The 25,648-nt window shown below is 46.6% G+C and overlaps 1 protein-coding gene across 1 annotated transcript in view; it reads left to right on the top strand.

Moving 5' to 3' along the window:
- CPAMD8 (C3 and PZP like alpha-2-macroglobulin domain containing 8) overlaps nt 1-25,648 on the top strand; it is a 99,328-nt gene that overhangs the window by 42,717 nt on the left and 30,963 nt on the right. Inside the window, exons 20-23 of the mRNA XM_022558515.2 lie at nt 10,072-10,303; nt 15,192-15,345; nt 15,763-15,893; nt 20,645-20,696. Coding sequence (XP_022414223.1) covers nt 10,072-10,303; nt 15,192-15,345; nt 15,763-15,893; nt 20,645-20,696 — 569 coding nt within the window. The remainder of the gene's footprint in view (nt 1-10,071; nt 10,304-15,191; nt 15,346-15,762; nt 15,894-20,644; nt 20,697-25,648) is intronic.

The raw sequence follows: 25,648 nt of genomic DNA, 5'->3' as shown, positions 1-25,648 counted from the left end.
GTGGAGCCCAAGCTGGGTCCCACAGGATAGATAAACAAGAAGGGGGGAAGGGGATCCAGGAGGCAGGACCAGCATGGGCAAGAGTTGGGGCTTGGGAGAGGCTGGTGATTTTCACATGGTCGGGATGAGGCAGGTGGGGCCAAGAGGACGAGGCAGGGAGTGTGACGGCCGTGTGGTCTGTGGTGGGGGTGTGGAGAGCCACAGAGGTTGCTGGGAGGCATTTGGGATTTGAGACTGTCTCTCTCCCTCTGTTGGCTGGAGCAAGGATGAGTCAGAGAGTACAGATCTGAGACCAAGGAGGAGGTTCTTGCTGGGCCCAGGCAAGGACTCGTCAGCTCTTTTTTTTTTTTTCTTTTCTAATTTTTAAAATTGGTAAAATACACGTAACATAAAATTTACCACCTTAACCATTTTTAGGTGTACGGTTCAGTGGTAATAAGTGCATTCGTATTGTTGTGCTGCCATCACCACCCTCCGTCTCCAAAACTCTTTTCCTCTTGCAAAACTGAAACTATGTCCCCATGAAATACTAACTCCCCAATCCTCCCTCCCCTCAGCCCCCTAGCGTCCACTCTTCTACTTTTTGTCTCTATGAACCTTACTGCTCTAAGGACCTCATGTAAGTGGAATCATATAGTATTTGTCCTTTTGTGACTGGCTCATTTCACTTAGCATGGTGTCCTCATGGTTCATCCTTGTTGTGGCATGTATCAAAATTTGCTTTCTTTTTAAGCCTATTCATAGGATTCCGTCGTATGGGTGGACCACATTTCGTGTATGCATTCATCCTTTGGTGGACACTTAGGTTGCTTCCACCTTTTGGTTATTATGAATAATCCTTCTATGAATATGGATGTGCAAATATCACTTCGAGACCCCGCTTTCAATTCTTTTGGGTATATACCCAGAAGTGGAGTTGCTGGATCATATGGTAATTCTGTTTAATATTTTGAGAATTCACCCTATTGTTTTCCACAGTGGTTGCACCATTTTACATTCCCACCAACAGTGCACAAGGGTTCTTCTTTAAATGTTGGATAGAATTTACCAGCGAAGCCATCACATCCAGAGCTTCCCTTTTTGGGAAGATTTTGATTGCTGATTCAATCTCCTTACTTGTTAGAGATCTATTCAGATTTGTTATTTCCTTGTGATTCAGTCTTGGTAGGTTTTGTGTTTCTAAGAATTTGTCCATTCATCTAGATTATCCAAGTTGTTGGTGTACAGTAGTTCATAGTAGTCTCTTAAAATCTTTTTTTATTTCTGTGGAATCAGTAGTAATGTCTCCACTTTCATTTTGGATTTTAGTAATTTAAGTCTTTTCTCTTTTTTCTTAGATCATCTAGCTAAAAGTTTGTTAATTTTATTAATCTTTTCAAAGAACCAACTTTTGGTTTCATTGATTTTCTCTATTATTTTTCCTTTATTAAAAATTTTATTTATTTATTTGGCTATGCTGTGTCTTAGTTGTGGTATGCGAGATCTTCATTGCAGCATGTGGGATCCTTTTAGTTGCAGCATGCGGGATCTAGTTCCCTGACAAGGGATCGAACCTGGGCCCCCTGCATTGGGAGCGCAGAGTCCTAATCACTGGACCACGAGGGAAGTCCCTCTCTATTATTTTTGTATTCTTTATTTCGTTTATTTCTGCTATAATCTTTATTATTTCTGCTTCTTTATTATTTGATCTCTTTTGTTTTTCTTTTTCAAGTTCTTTAAGTTACAAAGTTAGACTGTTTATTTGAGATCTTATTTTTTAATGTAAGCATTTACAGCTATGAATTTCCCCCTTAATACTGTTTTTGATGCATCCTGTGAGTTTTGGTGTGTTGTGCTTTTGTTTTTATTCATCGCTAAGTCCTTTTTTTCTTTTTTTTGCAGAGATTTTTAAAAATTTCTTTCAAATCCAGAGATAATTTGAGTAGCAAAGTATAACAGTTAATTTTTGACATATCATTTATCTTTGCAAAAACATTTCTTTTTCTTTTTGAATTTTATTTTATTTATTTATTTTATACAGCAGGTTCTTACTAGTTATCTATTATATATATCATTAGTGTATATATGTCAATCCCAATATCCCAATTCATCCCACCACCACCACCACCCACCCCGTTTTCCCCACTTGGTGTCCATACGTTTGTTCTCTACATCTGTGTCTCGATTTCTGCCTTGCAAACCGGTTCATCTGTGCCATTTTTCTAGATTCCACATATATGCATTAATATGCAGTATTTGTTTTTCTCTCTACGACTTACTTCACTCTGTATGACAGTCTCTAGATCCATCCACGTCTCTACAAATAACCCAATCTCTTTCCTTTTTATGGATGAGTAATATTCCATTGTATATATGTACCACATCTTCTTTATCCATTTGTCTGTCGATGGGCATTTAGGTTGCTTCCATGACCTGGCTATTGTAAATAGTGCTGCAGTGAACATTGGAGTGCATATGTCTTTTTTGTTTGTTTGTTTGTTTGTTTTTTTAAACATCTTTATTGGGGTATAATTGCTTTGCAATGGTGTGTTAGTTTCTGCTTTATAACAAAGTGAATCAGTTATACATATACATATGTTCCCATATCTCTTCCCTCTTGCGTCTCCCTCCCTCCCACTCTCCCTATCCCACCCCTCCAGGCTGTCACAAAGCACCGAGCTAATATCCCTGTGCCTTGTGGCTGCTTCCCCCTAGCTATCTACCTTACTACGTTTGTTAGTGTGTATATGCCCATGACTCTCTCTCGCCCTGTCAAAGCTCACCCTTCCCCCTCCCCATATCCTCAAGTCCGTTCTCCAGTAGGTCTGTGTCTTTATTCCTGTCTTACCCCTAGGTTCTTCATGACATTTTTTTTTCCTTAAATTCCATATATATGTGTTAGCATATGGTATTTGTCTTTTTCTTTCTGACTTACTTCACTCTGTATGACAGACTCTAGGTCTATCCATCTCATTACAAATAGCTCAATTTCATTTCTTTTTAAGGCTGAGTAATATTCCATTGTATATATGTGCCACATCTTCTTTATCCATTCATCCAATGATGGGCGCTTAGGTTGTTTCCATCTCCGGGCTATTGTAAATAGAGCTGCAATGAACATTTTGGTACATGACTCTTTTTGAATTTTGGTTTTCTCAGGGTATATGCCCAGTAGTGGGATTGCTGGGTCATATGGTAATTCTATTTGTAGTTTTTTAAGGAACCTCCATACTATTCTCCATAGTGGCTGAACCAATTCACATTCCCACCAGCAGTGCAAGAGTGTTCCCTTTTCTCCACACCCTCTCCAGCATTTGTTGTTTGTAGATTTTCTGATGATGGCCATTCTGACTGGCATGAGGTGATACCTCGTTGTAGTTTGATTTGCATTTCTCTAATAATTAATGATGTTGAGCAGCTTTCCATGTGCCTCTTGGCCATCTGTATGTCTTCTTTGGAGAAATGTCTATTTAGGTCTTCTCCCCTTTTTTTGATTGGGTTGTTTGTTTTTTTAATATTAAGCTGCATGAGCTGTTTATATATTTTGGAGATTAATCCTTTGTCCGTTGATTCATTTGCAAATATTTTCTCCCATTCTGAGGGTTGTCTTTTGTCTTGTTTATAGCTTCCTTCGCTGTGCAAAAGCTTTTAAGTTTCATTAGGTCCTGTTTGTTTATTTTTGTTTTTATTTCCATTACTCTAGGAGGTGGGTCAAAAAAGATCTTGCTATGATTTATGTCAAAGAGTGTTCTTCCTATGTTTTCCTCTAAGAGTTTTATAGTGTCCGGTCTTACATTTAGGTCTCTAATCCATTTTGAGTTTATTTTTGTGTGTGGTGTTAGGGAGTGTTCTAATTTCATTCTTTTACATGTAGCTGTCCAGTTTTCCCAGTTTTCTTCTTATTGAAGAGACTGTCTTTTCTCCATTGTATATCCTTGCCTCCTTTGTCATAGATTAGTTGACCATAGGTGCATGGGTTTATCTCTGGGCTTTCTATCCTGTTCCATTGATCTGTATTTCTCTTTTTGTGCTAGTACCATATTGTCTTGATGATTGTAGCTTTGTTGTATAGTCTGAAGTCAGGGAGTCTGATTCATCCAGCTCGGTTTTTTTTCCTCAAGATTGCTTTGGCTCTTCGGGGTCTTTTGCTTCTCCATACAAATTTTAAGATTTTTTGTTCTAGTTCTGTAAAAAATGCCATTGGTAATTTGATAGGGATTGCATTGAATCTGTAGATTGCTTTGGGTAGTATAGTCATTTTCACAAAATTGATTCCTCCAATCCAAGAACATGGTCTATCTCTCCATCTGTTTGTGTCATCTTTGATTTCTTTCATCAGTGTCTGATAGTTTTCTGAGTACAGGTCTTTTACCTCCTTACGTAGGTTTATTCCTACATATTTTATTCTTTTTGTTGCAATGGTGAATGAGATTGTTTCCTTAATTTCTCTTTCTGATTTTTCATTGTTAGTGTATAGGAATGCAAGAGATTTCTGTGCATTAATTTTGTATCCTGCAACTTTACCAAATTCGTTGATTAGCTCTAGTAGTTTTCTGGTGGCATCTTTAGGATTATCTATGTATAGTATCATGTCATCTGCAAACAGTGACAGTTTTACTTCTTCTTTTCCAATTTGGATTCCTTTTATTTCTTTTTCTTCTCTGATGGCCATGGCTAGGACTTCCAAAACTATGTTGAATAATAGTGGCGAGAGTGGACATCCTTGTCTTGTTCCTGATCTTACAGGAAATGCTTTCAGTTTTTCACTATTGAGAATGATGTTTGCTGTGGTTTTGTCATATATGGCCTTTATTATGTTGAGGTAGGTTCCCTCTATGCCCACTTCCTGGAGAGTTTTTATCATAAATGGGTGTTGAATTTTGTCAAAAGCTTTTTCTGCATCTATTGAGATGATCATATGGTTTTTATTCTTCAGTCTGTTAATACGGTGTATCACATTGATTGATTTGCGTATATTGAGGAATCCTTGCATCCTTGGGATAAATCCCACTTGATCATAGTGTATGATCCTTTTAATGTGTTGTTGGATTCTGTTTGCTAGTATTTTGTTGAGGATTTTTGCATCTATATTCATCAGTGATATTGGTCTGTAATTTTCTTTTTTTGTAGTCTCTTTGTCTGGTTTTGGTATCAGGGTGATGGTGGCCTCATAGAATGAGTTTGGGAGTGTTCCTTTCTCTACAATTTTTTGGAAGAGTTTGAAAAGGATGGGTGTTAGTTCTTCTCTAAATGTTTGATAGAATTCACCTGTGAAGCCATCTGGTCCTGGACTTTTGTTTGTTGGAAGATTTTTAATCACAATTTCAATTTCATTATGTGTGATTGGTCTGGTCATATTTTCTATTTCTTCCTGGTTCAATCTTGGAAGGTTATACCTTTCTAAGAATTTGTCCATTTCTTCCAGGTTGTCCATTTTATTGGCATAGTTGCTTGTAGTAGTCTCTTAGGATGCTTTGTATTTCTGTGGTGTCCATTGTAACTTCTCCTTTTTCATTTCTAATATTATTGATTTGAGTCCTCTCTCTTTCTTTTTCTTGACGAGTCTGGCTAAAGGTTTATCAATTTTGTTTATCTTCTCAAAGAACCAGCTTTTAGTTTTATTGATCTTTGCTATTGTTTTCTTTGTTTCTATTTCATTTATTTCTGCTCTGATCTTTATGATTTCTTTCCTTCTACTGACTTTGGGTTTTGTTTGTTGTTCTTCCTCTAGTTCCTTTAGGTGTAAGTTTAGACTGTTTATTTGAGATTTTTCTTTTTTCTTGAGGTAGGATTGTATTGCTATAAACTTCCCACTTAGAACTGCTTTTGCTGCATCCCATAGGTTTTGGATCATCGTGTTTTCATTGTCATTTGTCTCTAGGTATTTTTTGATTTCCTCTTTGATTTCTTCAGTGATCTCTTGGTTATTTAGTAACGTATTGTTTAGCCTCCATGTGTTTGTGGCTTTTTACATTTTTTTCACTGTAATTTATTTCTAATGTCATAGTGTTGTGGTCAGAAATGATGCTTGATATGATTTCAATTTTCTTAACTTTACCAAGGCTTGATTTGTGACCCAAGATGTGATCTATCCTGGAGAATGTTCCGTGTGCACTTGAGAAGAAAATGTAATCTTCTGTTTTTGGGTGGAATGTCCTATAAATATCAATGAAATCTATCTGGTCTACTGTGTCATTTAAAGCTTGTGTTTCCTTATTAATTTTCTATCTGGATGATCTGTCCATTGGTGAAAGTGAGGTGTTAAAGTCCCCCACTATTATTGTGTTACTGTCAGTTTCCTCTTTTATAGCTCTTAGCATTTGCCTTAGGTATTGAGGTGATCCTATATATTTATAATTGTTATATCTTCTTCTTGGATTGATCCCTTGATCATTATGTAGTGCCCTTCCTTGTCTCTTGTAACATTCTTTTTTTTTTTTTTTTTTTTTGCGGTACGTGGGCCTCTCACTGTTGTGGCCTCTCCCGTTGAGGAGCACAGGCTCTGGACGTGCAGGCTCAGCAGCCATGGCTCACAGGCCCAGCCACTCCGCAGCATGTGTGATCTTCCCAGACTGGGGCACAAACCCGTGTCCCCTGCATCAGCAGGCGGACTCTCAACCACTGCGCCACCAGGGAAGCCCCAACATTCTTTATTTTAAAGTCTGTTTTATCTGATATGAGTATTGCTGCTCCAGCTTTCTTTTGATTTCCATTTGTGTGAAATATCTTTTTCCATCCCCTCACTTTCAGTCTGTATGTGTCCCTAGGTCTGAAGTGGGTCTCTTGTAGACAGCATGTGTATGGGTCTTGTTTTTGTATTCATTCAGTGAACCTGTGTCTTTTGGTTGGAGCATTTAATCCATTCACGTTTAAGGTAATTATTGACATGTATGTTCCTATTTCCATTTTCTTAATTGTTATGGGTTTGTTTTTCTAGGTCCTTTTCTTCTCTTGTGTTTCCCACTTAGAGAAGTTCCTTTAGCATTTGTTGTAGAGCTGGTTTGGTGGTGCTGAGTGCTCTTATCTTTTGTTTGTCTGTAAAGCTTTTGATTTCTCTGTCAAACCTGAATGAGATCTTTGCCGGGTAGAGTAGTCTTGGTTGTAGTTTCTTCCCTTTCATCACTTTAAATATATCGTGCCACTCCCTTCTGGCTTGAAGAGTTTCTGCTGAGAAATCAGCTGTTAACCTTATGGAGTTCCCTTGTATGTTATTTGTCATTTTTCCCTTGTTGCTTTTAATAATTTTCCTTCGTCCTTAATTTTTCTCAGTCTGATTACCATGTGTCTCGGCGTGTTTCTCCTTGGGTTTATCCTGCCTGGGACTCTCTGCACTTCCTGGACCTGGGTGCCTATTTCCTTTCCCGTGTTAGGGAAGTTTTGGACTATAATCTCTTCAAATATTTTCTCGGGTCCTTTGTCTGTCTCTTCTCCTGCTGGGACCCCTGTAATGTGAATGTTGTCCCAGAGGTCTCTTAGGCTGTCTTCATTTCTTTTCATTCTTTTTTCTTTATTCTGTTCTGCAGCAGTGATTTCCACCATTCTGTCTTCCAGGTCACTTATCCATTCTTCTCCCTCAGTTATTCTGCTGTCAATTCCTTCTGGTGTATTTTTCATTTCATTTATTGTATTGTTCATCTTTGTTTGTTCTTTAATTCTTCTAGTTCTGTGTTAAATATTTCTTGCATCTTCTCGATCCTTGCCTCCATTCTTTTTCAAAGGTCCTGGATCATCTTCACTATCATTATTCTGAATTCTTTTTCTGGAATTTAGTTGTTTTTCTGGAGTTTTATCTTGTTCCTTCATCTGGGACATAATCCTCTGCATTTTCATTTCATCTATCTTTCTGTGATTGTGGTTTTCCTTCGGCAGGCTGCAGGATTGTAGTCCTTCTTGTGTCTGCTGTCTGCCCTCTGGTGGTTGAGGCTATCTAAGAGGCTCGTGCAAGCTTCCTGATGGGAGGGACTGGTGATGGGTAGAGCTGGGTGTTGCTCTGGTGGGCAGAGCTCAGTAAAACTTTAATCCACTTGTCTGCTGATGGGTGGGGCTGTGTTCCCTAGCTGTTGGTTGTTTGGCCTGAAGCGACCCAGCACTGGAGCCTACAGGCTCTTTGGTGGGGCTAATGGAGGTCTGGGGGTGGGGGCTCACACCAATGAGTACTTCCCATAACTTCTGCTGCCAGTGTCCTTGTCCCTGCAGTGAGCCACAGCCACCCACCCCCACCTCTGCAGGAGACCCATCAACACTAGCAGATAGGTCTGGTTCAGTTCCCCCTGGGTCCTAATGCACACACTTTGTATGTGCCCTTCAAGAGTGGAGTCGCTGTTTCGCCCAGTCCTGTTGAAGTTCTGCAATCAAATCCTGCTAGCCTTCAAACTCTGATTCTCTGGGAGTTCCTGTTGCTGGACCCCAGGTTGGGAAGCCTGACATGGGGCTCAGAACCTTCACTCCAGTGGGTGGGCTTCTGTGGTATAAGTGTTCTCCAGTTTGTGGGTCACCCACCCAGCAGTTATGGGATTTGATTTTACTGTGATTGCCGCCCTCCTACCATCTCATTGCAGCCTCTCCTTTGTCTTTGGATGTGGGGTATCTTTTTTAGTGAGTTCCAGTGTCTTCCTGTCCATGATTGTTCAGCAGTTAGTTGTGATTCCAATGCTCTAGCAAGAGGGAGTTCTAAGTACTTTTTAATTTCCTTTGTGATCTCTTCTTTGATCCTTTGCTGTTTAAGAATGTGTTAATTTCCACAAATTTGTAAATTTTCCAGCTTTCCTTCTCTTGTTGATTTCTAACTTCATTCATCTTATTGTGGTCAGAGAAGGGACTTTGTATGCTATCTCTCTTTTTAAGCCCACTGAGGCTTAGTTTGTAGCTTAACCTATGGGTCTGTCCTGGAAAATACCCCAAGTGCACTTCAGAAGAATGTGTGTTCCATTGTTGTTGTTGGGTAGAGTGTTCTGTATATGTCTCCCCCTGTTCTGTTCCCCACAGAATGGCCCACTGTCAGGTGGATCCGCCAAGACATAGGGGTCATCTCACTTGGAAGGAGCCCTGAACAAAAGGCTCCAGCAGCTTTATTGACCATGAGGTGGGGTTGGGGGTGGACAGGGGAGAGAGTTAGGAGTGGGAAAGTACTCCAACTGGGGAGGGATGTCTTCAGTGTTTCCTTCTGACCATAAAGAGGCCTTGGCAGAGGTGTCTGAAGAAAACCTCTGCCCGTGGTCCCTTATGCTAAAGAGAACTGGGAATGGAAATTCTGGGCTGGGAATGCAAACATGAAAAGAGCATGGCCAGCCAGAGGCCCTGAGTCCTTGGCTGCAGCTCCCCTCAGAGACCCCAGTGCACACGCACCCCTCACCTCCCTACCCTACTCCCACCCCGTGAGACCTGCAGGCCTGTGGGCAGGCCTGAAAAATCACACATATGTCCTTAACAGGGAGCTGGGCTCCACAGGAGTGTATGGGACAAGGATGCCAGGCCAGGAAGTGTGGGTGTCCCCCACAGGCAGACATTCCTTGGCTTGTGGCTGCATCACTCCAGTCTCTGCCTCCATCTTCGCCTGGCCTTCTTCTCTCTGTCTGAATTTCCCTCCTCTTCTAAGGACACCTGTCATTGGATTAGGACCCACTGTACTCCAGTGTGGCTTCATCTTAACTAGTGGCATCTGCAAAGACCCTATTTCCAAATAATGTCCCATTCACAGGTTACCAGGGGTTAGGACTTGGACATGTCTTTCTGGGAGACACACAAGCGTGCTCTAAGTGACCAGTCCCCTTGATTCAGTGTCTTTCTCCCCTAAACTGGGCAGAGCACACACTGCCAGAGTTTGCCTCTCTGGACCCATGTTTTGAATGGTCCTGTGATCACAGCTGTCCTGAGAGACATTCATGTTTCTGATTATGGCGAGTCAGGGCCGAGGGATGACTTTCTCCTGTCACACGCTGTGGGGTGCCTTTAATGCTTATTTCCAAGCTGTCGGGGCAGTTGCGGGGGGCACCACCCTGGAGCCCAAGGCCATACGGCTGGACTCCTCTGTTCCCACCTGGCCGCTGCGGCACGGCCGTGGAGAAGAGCACACGGTTGTCCATCTTTCCGCAGTGATCCATCAGGCGAGGACACACTCAGCGTGCAGGTCCCCGACTCCATCACCAGCTGGGTGGGTGAGGCAGTGGGTCTGTCTGCCGAGAGGGGCCTGGGCATTGCCGAGCCCACTCTGCTGAAGACCTTCAAGACCTTCTTTGTCGACTTCACCCTGCCCCCCAACGTGGTCCGTGGGGAGCAGGCCAAAATCCCGCTCAGCATCTACAACTACATGGACACCTGCATCGAGGTACCGAACCCGCCCTCCATACACAGCCTTTCCCATTATGGGGGAGAGGGGTGACATCCTTAATGGCAGGAAGCAGAGGGAGGTGGGGTCATCCTGGGGGGAGGGATTGGAGGGGCACAGCACCTGGGATGTGGGGCAGGCAGGGCGGCATGGGGTCATCCTGGAGGGCCGTGGGGGACAGCATCTGTGTTATTAGTGAGGCAGAGGCTGGATGAGTCAGCTTCTACTTCACCAGCTGTCTACACCCGGGCAGGTTGGGGGTGGGAGTGTGTGCATGGTGGGGTTAGAGGGTGACGGATGTGACGGAGCCACTGTCGTTGACTCCTGACCCTGCAGGGGTGTGGGAGGGCGAGTATCATATGGAACGGCATGGAGTCAGGTGATCTCGGAGAGACAGCAGCAAGTGGTCTTGAAGCTGGGTCTTAGTTCTCTGCCCAGGAATTGGACCTGGGTAGCCTGGATAAAAACCAGGAATCCTAGCCACTAGACCACCAGGAGCCAGAGGCTAGAAGCAGAGTTTCCCTGGCTGTTGCTCTGTTTGAAAAATGAATTTCTCAAAGTGGCAAAACCTGCATAAACAGGTGAAGTTTATGATGAGAGACACAGCGCTACAAGTGGGCGAGCACACAGAGAGACAGTTGTTTATTTAAGACAGAAGCAAGGCAGAAGTACACACCCAGAGAGGACAGGTGTGGGCATCCTCCCTAATGAGAAGGAGTGCAGTAAAGGGGCGGTTAAATCATCTCTCCAGGGCAGTTCTTCCCGGCCTTTGTTTACCTTTGGCCAGTTGTCAGCACCTTCTCTTCCCACATCTGACCTGCCCTAGGACCCACTCCAACATGCTTGCGTATCTTTTTGCCAAGATGGATTCCAGCACAGAGGCCTGTGGGAGGTTTGGCATCACCTATTGTGGAGTGGCGCCCCCTCCTTTTTGACCCCTGAGGAGGCTTTCTGCGCATGTGTAGTCAGGGAGGTCTCCTTGACCTTAGGAGTGGTCATCTTATCTCTTTACTCCAGTAGAGCTCAGCTCCTGCCTTTAACTTTGGCCTTGGAGTGTCTAGGGAAGAACAAAGCTCCAATTTTACTCCACTTGGCAAACACCAGCTGTCCAGCCCAGGGGCCCCTCTACCTCCTACCTCAAATCCCCCCTGAGAGACGTGAACCCCAAGAAATCTTTATTGGGAGGATAAAGGGCGACAGAGTCTGTCTTCTGTAGCTTCTTCAGGCTGGCAAGGGGCTGGTAGACCCGACCTAGTTGGGGTCATAGAGCTGTCGCCTTATCTCATCAAGGGGCCCCAGGGTGACTTCTCTTGTTATCTCTGTGTCCAAATTTCCTCTGAGAAGAGTCCCTGTTTTATTGGATTAGGGTCTACCCTAATGACCTCACTGGAACTTGATGACGTCTGCAGAGACCGTAGTTCCAAATGAGGTCACATTTATAGGTACCGGGGGTTAGGATTTCAACATATCTTCCTGGGGGACACAATTCAACCGATAACAGCTACCCCAAGGAGGTGGGCTTGGGGATTTCAGACGAGGAGGAGGGATGGCAGGACCAGGGTCAGGTGGGGGCAGGATAGGGAAGGGGTGTTTGGGGGCCTGAGCATCAGTGCGGCTGCAGGAAGGCAGGGGCACCCTCCTCCCCTGCCTTTGTAATCATTTTGCGCCATCTCAGCCTGGATGTCAGCTGGGGGGTGGCAGGAAGAGAGAGGAGGTGGGCTCCCAGAGTTAGGGGCAGCCCTCAGGAGTGGGAGCTGGGAGCCGAGGCTGCAAATGGAGGAGTGGGTGGGGTGCAGGGCCAGGGGTCTAGCTAGGGAGCAAGCCAGCTTTCCGCAGCTTGGCCTGGAGGTCAGGCTACAGGTCTCAGCCTCACCTCAGCCAGCCGGGAGGAGCCTGCTAACCTTGTCCTGGCCCTGCCCATGTGTGTGCACCCGCCCCCCTCAAGGCTGCCGGCACATTCCCCACCGAGGGCAGAGATGGGAGGGGCAGCCCCAGGCCAAAGACACTGGAAACCAAGAGATTTTATCCACCCCCTGCCCAGATTTCTGGCTTTTCTTGAAAAACAAGGCCTTCTGGCCAGGGAGTGATTGGAATTTGCCACCTGAAGGGCAGCGAGGCTGCTGGGGGTGGAGGTCCTGAGTGGAGGTGGCAGATCCCCCGCGGCAACAGCTGTAGTCCCAGCGCATACGTGTCCCAGCATCCGCCAGACGACCCTTTGGACTTCAGCTTGCTGTTTCCATTCACCAGCCCACTTTGCCTCAGTTTCCTTATCTGGGTGTGAGAGATCTACCCTCACCCCCTGCACCCTCGGCTATGTCTGTGATCATTTCTGAGCCTGGTCCAGAGTGGAGACAGCAGTGTTCCGAGTCTCTGAGTCTCAGCTCAGAGGCTGACCTTGAGCTTCCATGAAATCGTTTACTCCCTTTTTCCTTTGCAAATTCTGTACCTCTGCTGACTGATTACATGTACCCAAGAACGTGTTGCTGGCCCTGAGGCCGGTAAAGGACCCCTCCCATTGCCTTCTGCCTGGCACAGTCCGGGTTTGAGGCTGGTATTTGCATCTGACTCCCCGATGCTTATTTGAGCCACACGTAATGCACTGTCACACAGGAACTTCTGTCTTGGGTCTTTAACGAAAAGAAAATTCCAAGTGAAAAAAAAAGGGGTCAGTGCAGGTCTGGAATAGAAATGAAACACCCAGAGACCACCAGAAAGGAATTCCTGTGTGTAAGATGTGAGTGATTCGAATTCATTCACTCAAAAGCTATCGCCCGATACCTGATGCGTGCCAGGCTCTGTGTGGGAATCTGAAGACCCCAATGCTCAGGACGTGGGGTCTGCCTGAGCTCACCTGGAGCTCTGATGCCACTAACTCGGTGTTCTTGGGCACGCATCTCTGTGCCCAGTGCTGGGTGGATGATTTTAACTGTATCATTATCAAGTGCCCACGTGGGCTGAGGAAGGGGGGGCTGTGATGGAATCATTCCCGCTTGGGGAGCTCAGAGAAGCATCATCGTATGTTCAAGGTCCCCCAGGGAGTGAGTGGCAGACCTGTGTTAGAATTAGGTGTCGGGAATTGCCCAGCCGTCCAGTGGTTAGGATTCTGCGCTTCCACTGCAGGGGGCAGAGGTTTCATTCCTGGTTGGGGAGCTAAGATCCCGCAAGCCGTGCCACACAGTGCGGCCAGAAAAAAAAAAAAAAGAATTAAGTGTCTACAGGAAGCCAGGGAGGCCCTGAGGAGGGGTGGCTTCTCTGAACGCCGAAGTCTTTGGGCGATGCTTAAGCTGGGCACCAGCCCTGGAAGGGCATTCCTGGAAGAGGGAATAGTATATGCAAGTGACAGGCAGGAGGCAGCTTGGCCTGTCCCAGAAACTGACCGTGACACAATCTGGCTGGGCTTTAGGGTCTGGTTGGAAAAGTAGGAGAGAAGGGGGACTCTTGTGCAGTAATCTGAGTGAGAGCCACTGAGTGAGAACCACGGCAGTGGCCCCGCGGTGGCCTGGAGGGGGCCAAGGAAGACATGTGAGGGGCTCAGGGCAGTCGGCTGGGATAAAGGTGCCCCCAAACCCAGAACCTTTATCATTCATGCTTTTTATGTAGCTTATGGCTAGGAGGAATAGGACCCTAGTTTCAGAAAGCCAGAATAAATGTAGGGTGGTCCCTAATCACAGGGTGGCCCCCAAGGGAGGCTCCCTCCTGAACTGCAGGCAGGCCCCCCAGGTGCCCATTTCAGCTCCTAGCAAGCACTGGTGGTTGGCTTGTCAGCGGGAAGAAGGAAGCCCTGCCGGGCAGCAGGTGTGTCCAGGGATCACCACATGTCAATTTCAGGAACCGCCCTCCCCGCCCCCCCCGCCCCCCCACCTCCACGTGCTCTTCCTGAGGTTCTAGGAAAACAGGCACATCCAGACCCCTCAGCCTGGACAGCGGGTTCCATCCAGCACCTGGAAAATGTATCTCACCGATGCTTGATGCTTGAATTTCTTCTTTCCTCCCTGGAAGAACTTTCTAGAAGAATGCTGTCTCGAGGGGAATGGGGGAGTCCCCAAAGCACCCTGCACCAACCGTTCTCATTCAGGTTCTACTGGGCCTGCCCTTGGGCAGGATTCAGACACTGTCACACTTGCCACTGTAAAGCTTCCTTGTACACACCTGCGTGTGTGTGTGACTTAGGCACGTCAAGCCTCTGAGGCCCAGGGATTGCTCTTGTCTGTTCAGATCTGTTTCTTGAGCTCCTAGTAGGGCTCCTGAACCCACCAGGTGCTGCATATGTGCTGGTTGGACAAATGCATGGGGAGCAAAGAGCCTGTTGTAGCTTGAGGGTTATAAACACACACACGTACACAACATGCACGCGGAGACATGGTGTGCACAAGCACACATGTGTAGAGAGCCATGCTTGCACATGTGTGCAGAGACACTTGCCTTCACTTGCGTGCACTCACACATCGTGTAACGCTACGCCTACACACATAGGTGTGCACACAGAGACGCATGCATGCACAGCACACACATGACACATACACGTGTGCACACCAAACTCTATTATGACTCGGTGGACCTCAGTGGTTGGAAAGAGGGTCAGATGAAGTTCCCTGCATGTGGAGTGGCCCCTCGTATCCCATGCTTGGCCAGAGAGACAGCCCTTGAACTGACCTTGGTCCCAAGGGAGAGCTGGACCAGTGAGCGTTCAGGGGGCTGAGGGAAGGAGGGGGCTCCCAGCAGGACAATGGTAAGTAGTTTGTTCTGATCAGAAATGGAAAGAGAGCCTCCCAAAGAGAGCGTGGCTTTGGGGGAAAGGCTGCCAGGGTGGACGGAGTGCAGTGGGCAGTGGGGTGTGCTGGGAGGGCACACAGATTCCGGGCACCATGGTTCTTGCCACACTCTCCAGGTCTACGTGAAGATCTCAGTTCCCAAGGGCATCCAATTTGTCGGACATCCTGGCAAACGCCATCTGACCAAGAAGACGTGTGTGGTCCCCGGGGAGATGGAACCCTCCTGGGTGGTTCTGTCCTTTGGCGACCTGGGTCTCAGCAACATCACAGGTGAGGGTCATGTGCTTCTTTGGGCAACTCCACTCTCCAGGCCGCCAAGGGGTTCAGGTGCAGAGTCTAGGCACGGGTGCAGGGTCAGCGGGGCAGAAGATGAGATCAAGGGGCAAGACAGCTGCTGGGGATGCAGGCCAGAGGGAATGATCAGGATGGTAGGGGGCCTCATCTGGGGGAAGCCAGTCTCTTAAGATGCCAAACCGAGGTAGCACACGCATGCACGCACACTTGCACACATGCATACATATGCATGCACACACATCCAGCCTACACCGTGCACACACGCGCATAGGCACATACACACACGTATGTGTGCATGCACACCTGGGAAGCCTGGGACAAGGGTGGGGTATAGAACAGCGCCGGATAGGGACCTGTTCTGAGAGCCAGCACCGAGTACTCAAATCTCCGCAGCCAAAGCCCTGGCTTACAGAGAAACGAGCTGCTGCCGGGATGGGAAGTCGGTCAGAACCCCGGAGGAGAATTACGCTGACAGGAGGGTCCCCATTGGGAGGGATCACATCCGGCGCGGTGTGATGGTTGAGGTAAGCCTATGTCCTCACTCGAGGCACTTGGCCAGGGCCTGATTACCTCAACAGTGAGGTTGGGGCCGGAGAGTGTGGTCCCTCCCCAAGCCAGGGCCAGGGCAGCCCCCATGAGTCCTGCTTTGGGGCTTGGGGCAGGTGACGGGGCTGCCTTGCTGGAGGACTGCGGCATCCATCTCCTCTCCAAGGAGCAAAACAGGCTTTGGTGAAGTGATTTGGGACTCACACGGGCTGCAGGGAAGTGTCCTCCTGACCCCCGGCTTGATCACCCTGGAGGGTGGTGTGCCTCTGTCTCCTGGCTGTCCGTTTGTCAATAGGCAATTGTAGGGACTGTGACCCATCATTCAGAGGGTTCTCCTTGGAATGCCTGTGTGGGAAGGACACGGAGCCTCCAGCAGGGGCGCCCAGACCACCGCCCTCCCGCCCCCCCCTCCACCCCCATCTCCGCCCCCCCCGACCCATCCCCGAGCTGTGAATCTGGGATCTGCCACTTACGCATGGGGCTCAGCGAGTGTCTTGTTATTCCGACTCTGCTCTGTAAGACTGGGATGCTCACGCTTACCCCATAGCATGGGGAAGGTTGGAGAATGCACACGGCACTTCACAGTGCTGGGCTTGTAGCAGCAGCAATGCCCCATCTTTTTTGGGCTGCTCAGATGTATCCGAGTCCAGAGCTGTGGAGAGACTCCTGTTTAGTGCTGCATGGAGAGCACACAGCAACCCCACTGAATCTCCTCACAGTGGCCCCAAGTCTCTGCCCCTCCCCAGTAGCCCAGCTGCAAACAGCTGCCCTCCCTCCCAGCTGCAGTCCTGGCGGAGCTGAGCACAAATGGTTCCCATCAGCGCCTGGAGTCACACACGCGCTGGACGGAACTCCTGGAGGTGGATGGGTTACTGCTGCAGCTTTGTTGACACGACGTGATGGAGTCCTCCGAGTGTGTCATCAGATGAGGCACGTGATCTCTGTGAGCCAGCAGGATAGGATGGCCTCAACAGGAAATGCAGAGACCCCTGGTGACCCTTTGCACAGCCTGAGCACGCTCCCTGGACCACAGCCTGCCCTACCTCAGTCCAAGGAGGCAGCGAGCCCCCCAGTGCGGCCAGCCTGATCTGGAGGCCTGGAGCTCTTCTTCCTCTGCAGGAGGAATTTCTAGATGCACAGAGAAGGATTCTCTTATCCTCAAGCCTTTCCTCCCTTTCATGCTGTTCAGCAGTGTCCTATGTCTGCAGCATCCACTGGTCCAGCTCTGTACAGACAGCACTGGAGGACAGGAGGTATGAGCTAGGCATCAGAAGACTTGAAATGTCAATGCAAAAAAATGAAGCATGAATTAGAAAAATGGATTTATGAAATAGGAGGCACTAGGTGCATGGCTTCTCCCATCTCATCCCACCACAGAGCTCTGAGCGCATGGGTCGCTCGCTCCATCAGTTATACGATGGACCCTCCCAAGACACCACGTGCCACCTGCCGGGCAGGAGTCTGAATACAACAGAAAGGCCATTCCTGAGAGACACGTGGTGGGGAAGCAGGTGATGGCCGAGCTGTCGTGGGTGTGTATCAGGAGGAGGGGCGGCGAACGCCATCCCTCCTGGATCCCCAGCTGGCCCAGGGGATTGTGACCTTTTGCATTTCTGCTGGAAGGCTGAGAGCCTTCCATCACCCCACCGTGTCTCAGTGGAGTTCACAGGATCAAAGAGGAGGCCGACATAATTCAGACCCATGAGGGGAGCCTGGCGGGCATCACAGGAGTGAGAGGAAGTCTGCCTTCTTGGCTTGGGGTGGGCTCTGGAGTGAGAGCCCTGGATTCAAACATGAAACTGCTGGACGGTTAAATGAGAGTGTGTGGAAGACATCTCTTGATGCCTGGCCTGAGTGCTCAAGAAAAGTGGTCTGTGGTCATCCAGGCATTTATAATGGTCAACTGGGGGAACCTGGACATAAACCAGGGACACTCTTTCCGTTTTAGGATATGTCCATCAGCTGATGGATGGATAAATGTGGTGCGAGGGGATCCAGTTACCTGACACCACGGAATATTACTCAGTCATAAAAAGGAACGAAGCGCCGATTCATGCAACAGTGTAGATGAACCTTGAAAATGTCATGCTGAGTGAAAGAAGCCAGACACACAAGGCCACATAGTGTATGATCCTATTTATATGGATAGATAAATCCATAGAACAGACAAGAACGAAGCACTGATTTGTGCTACAAGGTTGTAGAAAAGTCTTGCCAGAGGTAATAATGACATCATGCAGTGACCATGTGTTGGAACCTGGTCAGGAGCTGCCTTGAGCACAGAGGCGAAGGAGATTGGAACCCAGGATCAGCTAAAAGCCAGGGCAGCATGTGGAGGAGAGAGGCTGGCACCAGGGTCCCCTCTGAGTTGAGCCAGAAAAGAAGACAGGGTGGCGTGGCCACGAGCGGCCCCATTGGCTGCTTCAGAGGCTATGCTGGGGGTGGGGGTGTGTCCAGGAGGCCCTGGATGGTCAGCCGGAGCCAGAGGCCATGCTCAGCACCAGCAGAAGGACTCAGATTGTGTCTCTGGGTTTGCTTGTTCTGGACATTTCATATAAATGGAACCGTACACTATGTGGCCTTTCCTGTCTGGCTTCTTTCACTTAGCATGATGTTTTTGAGGTCCATTTACATTGTAGCACGTGTCAGTGCTTCATCCCTTTTCACGGTTGTATAATGTTCCGTTGTATGCATGGACCACATTTTGTTTATCCATTCATCCATTGATAGACACCTGAGTCATGAATCATTTTTATGATTGTATAGCTATCATGGGCTTACAATGGCCAGGCCCTGTCCAGTGACTCAACCCCTTTTCCAACAAGGGGCTGAGCTGATAGATCAGTGAGGGGGTTGCTGAAGTCCAAGCAAAATCTCGAGGGCTCACCCTGGAGCCTGTGGCTGAGCAGATGGCCTGTGGGCTCCATGTCAGGCCTTCTGGGTGTGAGATGACAATCCGGCTGCCGGACAGCTCAGCATCATCCACAAGGGTGCGCTTGGCCTCTCGGTGCCAACCACGGGTGATTTTGCTAAAGGTTTGCTAGCGAGGTGTGCAGTGTGGGTGTCAGGTTGTGGCTTGCGTGGGTGAGGCAGGACCCCGGTGGAGGCCCCTGGGCGTGGCCCCGGGATGATAGCAGGAAGTGGACATGATCCAGACAGGTGCCTCCCGGACTCATCAGTACAGACCCAGGATGGATGACGCCCATCTTTGCAGCTTCAACAGAGGACTGGGGGTGGGGGTGGGAGGAAGAGGGGGATGAGAAACGCTAACAAGAGCTGCCCCTTGAGTAGCACTGAGAAGACGCCAGGCTCTGTCTGAAATACACCTAACCCTCACATCGCGGTGAGGTCGGCGCCTTCATCACCCCCATCTTAGAGATGACAAATAGAGGTCCAGAGAGGTTAAGTGAGTGGCCCTCGGTCACCCAGCAAGGAGTGGGTGTATTAGGGTGCTGCGGATAAACAGAGCCAATAGGACGTATACATTTCTCTAGGAAGAGATTTATTATAAGCAATTGGCTTACACGATCATGGAGGCTGAGAAGTCCCCATGGAGGCTGAGAAGTCTGCCATCTGTGAGTTTGAAGGTCAGAAGCATCGAGGGCAGAGAAGATGGATGCCCTAACTCAAGCAGTCTGGCAGAGAGAGAATTCATCCTTCCTCTGCCTGTTGTTGTATTTGGGCCCTCAATGGAGTGTTTGGGGGCCACCACGTTGGGGAGGGCCATCTACATCACTGTCCACCAATTCAAATGCTGACTCCTTTAAGACAAGTCCTCACAGGTATGCCCAGAAGTAACATTTGGTCAGATGTTTAGGCATGCCCTGGCTTACACAAGTTGGCAGATAAAATGACCCTCACAGTAGGAGGAGCTGGGACCCCAGGAGGCTGCCTGGCTGCAGTGGCCAAGCATTAACCGTCTGAGGCCTGACCTCAGGTGGCCCCAGCTCACTGATTTGCTGATGGCGCTAAAAGAGATCTGGAAGAGCGAGAGCCCCACAGGGGCCGTTCTGGTCAGACGAATGCGCACAAGGTGTATCAGGTTAAATTCCCAGTGCTCCCTTTTAAGAGAACAAGCCAGGACTTCCCCGGCAGTACAGTGGTTAAGACTCCACGCTTCCACTGCAGGGGGCACAGGTTCAATCCCTGGTCAGGGGAAGTTCCTCGTGCCGCGTGGTGTGGCCAAAAATAGATAAATTTTAAAAATAAATAAGAGAACAAACCAGCTGCCTTCTATTATTTGGGGGATGTTGTGGAAGGGGTGGAAGCAGGAGCATGATGGACAGGAGACAAGGGATGCATCGGACAGTGGGACAGAGACCCCGTCCTTGGCAGACCTGGGTGCCCCCTTCTCAGTGCTCTTGGACATTGGATGGGGCCTCAGATCCTGGCAGCCTTCGAGTCATAGTGCTCTCTGCCCACAGAGAGCAGCTGGGCTTGGAGCTGGGCCAAAGGGGTGGCTGGGAGGGTAGGATGGGGGTGTGAGAAGCATGATAAGTCTAGGAGCGGTTGGTGAGTTTGTTGGACTAGAGCCCAGAGAAGGGGAAGTGAGCCTCAGTTTCCCTATCTGGGCATGGGAGGCAGGTGACCTGGTCCATCTCTGTGCACCTGTGGTCGTGGTATCACCCCGCGGGATCCACACTCAGAGCTGCTGCCGTGGGAGGGCGGCTTCGCCCTTGCACTGGCTGCCACCCCCCATTTCTCAGTTCTCCCCATTTCTCTGTTTCAGCCTGAAGGAGCCCCCCGGTCATACACCTACAGCGCTTTCTTCTGTCCCAATGGTGAGTTCCCGTGCCCACCCTGCCAAGGACTTTGGCCCTTACCCCTGCACTTCGGCAGCTTTCCTGCTGCTGAGTGGACATCCACCATCCCTGGGAGCTGGGGACACAGCAGCAAAGCACTGATATGTCCCAGTTGGGGGCACCTGTAAGCCAGAGTGAGGACTGGGCATCTGCCATGCAGGAAATGAGTACATACGATGGTAGACTGCAGACACCAATGAGAAGAGACTGCCGTCAGGGGTAGGGCTGTCCTTGGGCCCTGGGCTCCTCACCCAGGGTCTGGGGAAAGGAGGTCTTAGAGTCACATCATGGGAAAGCTGTGGGAATGAGGGTGACCCAGAACCCAGAGATAGCAAAGGAGGATGTGGGAAATTAAGGTGGGTTCCAGAAAGTGTGAGATATGGGGTCCACCTTGATCCCCTGAAATTGACATTATACCTGCCCATGATCTGTGAACAGGAAATGGGCACAGAGTGCCCAGTGGGTGGAGTGGCCAAAGGCCTGTCCACACCTCTGCCTTGTGGGATCAGGGCAGTGCTGGGAGGAACATGAGTCTGAGCTGCCTATGGGAGGGTCTGCCCCTTCCCCATCCAGTCCCTCCCCAAAGAGCCCTCCAGCTTGGAGGTTGGGCTGGGCCTGGCACTGGGCACTCACCTGGCAGGTTTTGCCAAGAGGCACAGCAGAGGATCTGAAGTGGAGTCCCCTGGTGATGCCTACCCTCTAGGTGTACCACCTCCTTGTTCCCAAAGCATTCAGCACAACAGGTCCCCTGACCCACAGCACACTCTGGACACAGGCTTCCTTTAACATCCCCCCCTCCCTTTTTTCAGTAAATAGCAATACATCACATATGTGCTCAAATGAGTTTTGACAATGGTGCACAAGCAATTCAATGGAGGATGGAGAACCTTCTCAACAAATGATGCTAGAGCAATTGGACATCCATTGGCAGAAACATGAAATTCGACTGAAAGATCATACCTTATACAAGAATTAACTCAAAACGGAGCACGAACTTACATGTAAAACTGTACAACTTCTAGAAAAAAAAACATGGGAGGAATCTTTGGGATCTAGGGCTAGGTAAAGAATTCTTAGACATATTACCAAAAGTATGAATGACAAAAGGAAACATTGATAAATGGACCTCATCAAAATGAAAAACGTTTGCTCTGTGAAAGATGCTGTTAATGGGGGGAAATTCAAGTTACTGACTGGAAGGAAATATTTCCAAACCCAGATCTGACAAAGGACTAGGATCTAGAATATATAAAGAGCTCTCAAAATTTAACAGTAAATAAAACAAACAATCCAATTAGAAAACGGGCAAAAGAAATAAACATTTCACCGGAGAAGATGTACAGATGGCAGATAAACACACGAAAAGGTGCTCAACATTGTTAACCATTACAGAAATGCACACTGAAATGCAGGGAGTTATCAGTGCACACCTACCAGAATGACGAAATAAAAAGTAGAGGTAGCACCAAAAGATGGCCAGGATGTGGAGACACTGGATCTCTCACCCATTGCTGGTGGGAATGTAAAGTGGTACAGTCACTGCTGGTGGTTTCTTAAAACAGTTTGGTGGTTTCTTAAAAGACAGCATGCCATCAGCATACCCACCAGTAACTACACTCTTAGGCATTTATCCCAGAGAAATGAAGACTTATGTTCACACAAAAACCTGTATACAACTGTTCATATCAGCTTTATCTGCAATAGCCTCAAACTGAAAATAGTCTAGATGTCCTTCAGTGGGTGAATGGTTAAAAAATTGTGGTCCATCCATATCTTAGAATACTATCTAGAGTAAAAAGGAAGAAACTATTGATAACATGCAGCAACTTGGATGAAGTGGATTGAGTAAAAAAAAAAAAAAAAAATCCTAAAAGGGTACATAAAAGATTCTGTTTTTCGAAATGACAAAATTTTAGAGATGGTTGTCATATTATTGGTTGTTAGGGCAAGGAGAAAGGGTGTGGGTGTGATGATAAAATGGCAACATTTATTTTTCTCCCATAAAATAAAATTGGAGAAATCTGAATGAGGATTGTAACAGTGCCAATATCCCGTTAGTGATACTATACTAGAATTTTGTGAGATGTTACCATTGGGGAAACTGGGTCAAGAGTACACAGATTTCTCTGTGTTATTTCTTAGAGTCACATATAAATCTATAATTATCTCAGTAAAATTTAAATTAAAAACGTTTTAACAAAGCAATGCGTGTGTACAAATACCATATGATTCCACTTATATGAGCTCCCTAGAGTAGTCAAAATTATAGGGTCAGAAAGTAGAGTGGTGGTTGCCAGGGGCTGGGGGGAGGGGAAAGTGGGGGTTTATTGTTTAGTGAGTATAGAGCTTCAGTTTTACAAGATGAAAAGAGTTCTTGAGGTGGATGGTGGTGATGTTTGCACAATGTGAATGTATTTAATGCCACTGAACTGTACACTTAAAGATGGTTAAGATGGCAAATTTTACATTGTGTGTATTTTACCATAATTTTAAAAATTGGGAAAGGAAAAAGCAATACCTGTGTATTAGAGAAATTTTAGAAAGAGAGAAAGACAGAAACTATCTCCTCTGGTTCATACCCAAAGATGACCTCTTTTGACATTTTGTTGTATTCACTTTCATAGGATTGATTATTGTTTGTTTTAGCACAGTTGTGACTCATGAGCTATGTAATTTTATATCTTGCCCTTCTCACTTAACACATCCTGAGAACTTTTCCTTGTTATTGTAAAGTCATTATAAACAGCATTTCAAAACAGCTTTAGTGTGCTCCATCAAAGGACTGCTCCAAAATTTGATCATTATGGAACATTTTGAAACATTATTGGACATTTATATATTGTTTGTACTTCTTATTTCATAATCAACACTAGGCCAAATATATTTGTATTCAAAGTAAGGTCAGTAACATTTTAACATGTTTATTGAGGTATAATTGACATACAATAAATTAGACATATTTTAAGGGTAGTTTGATAAATGTTGACATGTGTGTACATCTGTGAAGCCATCACCACAATTAAGATAATGAAGATTTCCATTAACCCTAAAGTCACATCCCTTTGAACTCTCTCACCTTGTCCACTCTTGCCACTAGGGAACCACTGATCTGCTTCCTTTCTCTATAGATTACTTTGCACCTTCTAGAATTTTACATAAATGAGATCATACGGAATGTCCTCTTTTTGTCTGGCCTCTTTCACTCAGCATAATAATTTTGAGATTCAACCATGCTGTGTGTGTCAATAATTCAGTCATTTTAAGGCTGAGTAGGAGTCCATTGGATGGATGTGTCACACTTTGTTTATCCATTCGCTTTTTGAATGTTATTTTTTCAAGTTATTTCCCGTTTGGGGCTATTTCATATAAAGCTGCTATGAACATTCATGTACAAGTCTTTGTATGGGTGATATGTTTTCCTTTCTCTTGAGTCAATGTCTAGGAGTGGAATAGCTAACTCATGTAGCAGGTACGTGTTTAACTTTTTAAGAAACTGTCAGTTGTTTCCCAAAGTGGTAGTACTATTTTGCATTCCCACCAGCACTGGATAAGCCAGTTCTGCCCCATTCTTATCAACACTTAGTATTGTCTGTTTAATTTTAGCCATTCTAATAGGTGTATAGTGGTATGTCATTGTGGTTTTAATTTGCATTTCCATCATGACTAATGACGTTAAGCGTCTTTTCATATGCTTATCTGCTATTAGTCTATCTTTTTTTGTGAAGTGTCTTTTAACCTTTTTAAAATTGAGTTGTTGGGAGTTCCCAGGTGGTACAGTGGTTGGGATTCAGTGCTTTCACTGCCGTAGTCTGGGTTCAATCCCTGGTTGGGGAACTAAGATCTAATAAGCCGCATGGTGCAGCCAAAGTGAAATAAAATAAAATAAAATTGAGTTGTTTATTTATATTGAGTTTTGAGAGATTTAAAAAATGTGTTCTGGGTACAAGTCTTTTATCAGATAAATGCTTTGCAAAGGTATTTCTCCCAGTCTGTGGCTTGTCTTTTCGTTCTCTTAATAGTGTCTTTTTTTTTTTTTTTTTTTACTGACACACTCTTTTTTTTTTTTTAACATCTTTATTGGAATATAATTGCTTTACAATGGTGTGTTAGTTTCTGCTTTATAACAAAGTGAATCAGTTATACATATACATATGTTCCCATATCTCTTCCCTCTTGCGTCTCCCTCCCTCCCACCCTCCCCATCCCACCCTTCTAGGTGGTCACAAAGCACTGAACTGATCTCCCTGTGCTATGTGGCTGCTTCCCACTAGCTATCTATTTCACGTTTGGTTGTGTATATATGTCCCTGCCACTTTGTCACAGCTTACCATTCCCCCTCCCCATATCCTCAAGTCCATTCTCTAGTAGGTCTGTGTCTTTATTCCCGTCTTACCCCTAGGTTTTCATGACCATTTTTTTTCCTTAGATTCTATATATATGTGTTGTTAGCATACGATATTTGTTTTTCTCTTTCTGACTTACTTCACTCTGTATGACAGACTCTAGGTCCATCCACCTCACTACAAATAACTCAATTTCGTTTCTTTTTATGGCTGAGTAATATTCCATTGTATATATGTGCCACATCTTCTTTATCCATTCATCCGATGATGGACGCTTAGAAAACCCAGAGATAAACCCACGCACATATGGTCACCTTATCTTTGATAAAGGAGGCAGGAATGTACAGTGGAGAAAGGACAGCCTCTTCAATAAGTGGTGCTGGGAAAACTGGACAGGTACATGTAAAAGTATGAGATTAGAACACTCCCTAACACCATACACAAAAATAAACTCAAAATGGATTAAAGACCTAAATGTAAGGCCAGAAACCATCAAACTCTTAGAGGAAAACATAGGCAGAACACTCTATGACATAAATCACAGCAAGATCCTTTTTGACCCACCTCCTAGAGAAAGGGAAATAAAAA

This window comes from Delphinapterus leucas, unplaced genomic scaffold (genome assembly GCF_059928025.1).
Source record: "Delphinapterus leucas isolate spDelLeu-1000000601 "Yukka" unplaced genomic scaffold, BTC_Dleu_Yukka2 spDelLeu_asBTCV2_sq25, whole genome shotgun sequence".
Classification (NCBI taxonomy): Eukaryota; Metazoa; Chordata; class Mammalia; order Artiodactyla; family Monodontidae; genus Delphinapterus; species Delphinapterus leucas.
This window is presented reverse-complemented; position numbering and strand designations above follow the sequence as displayed.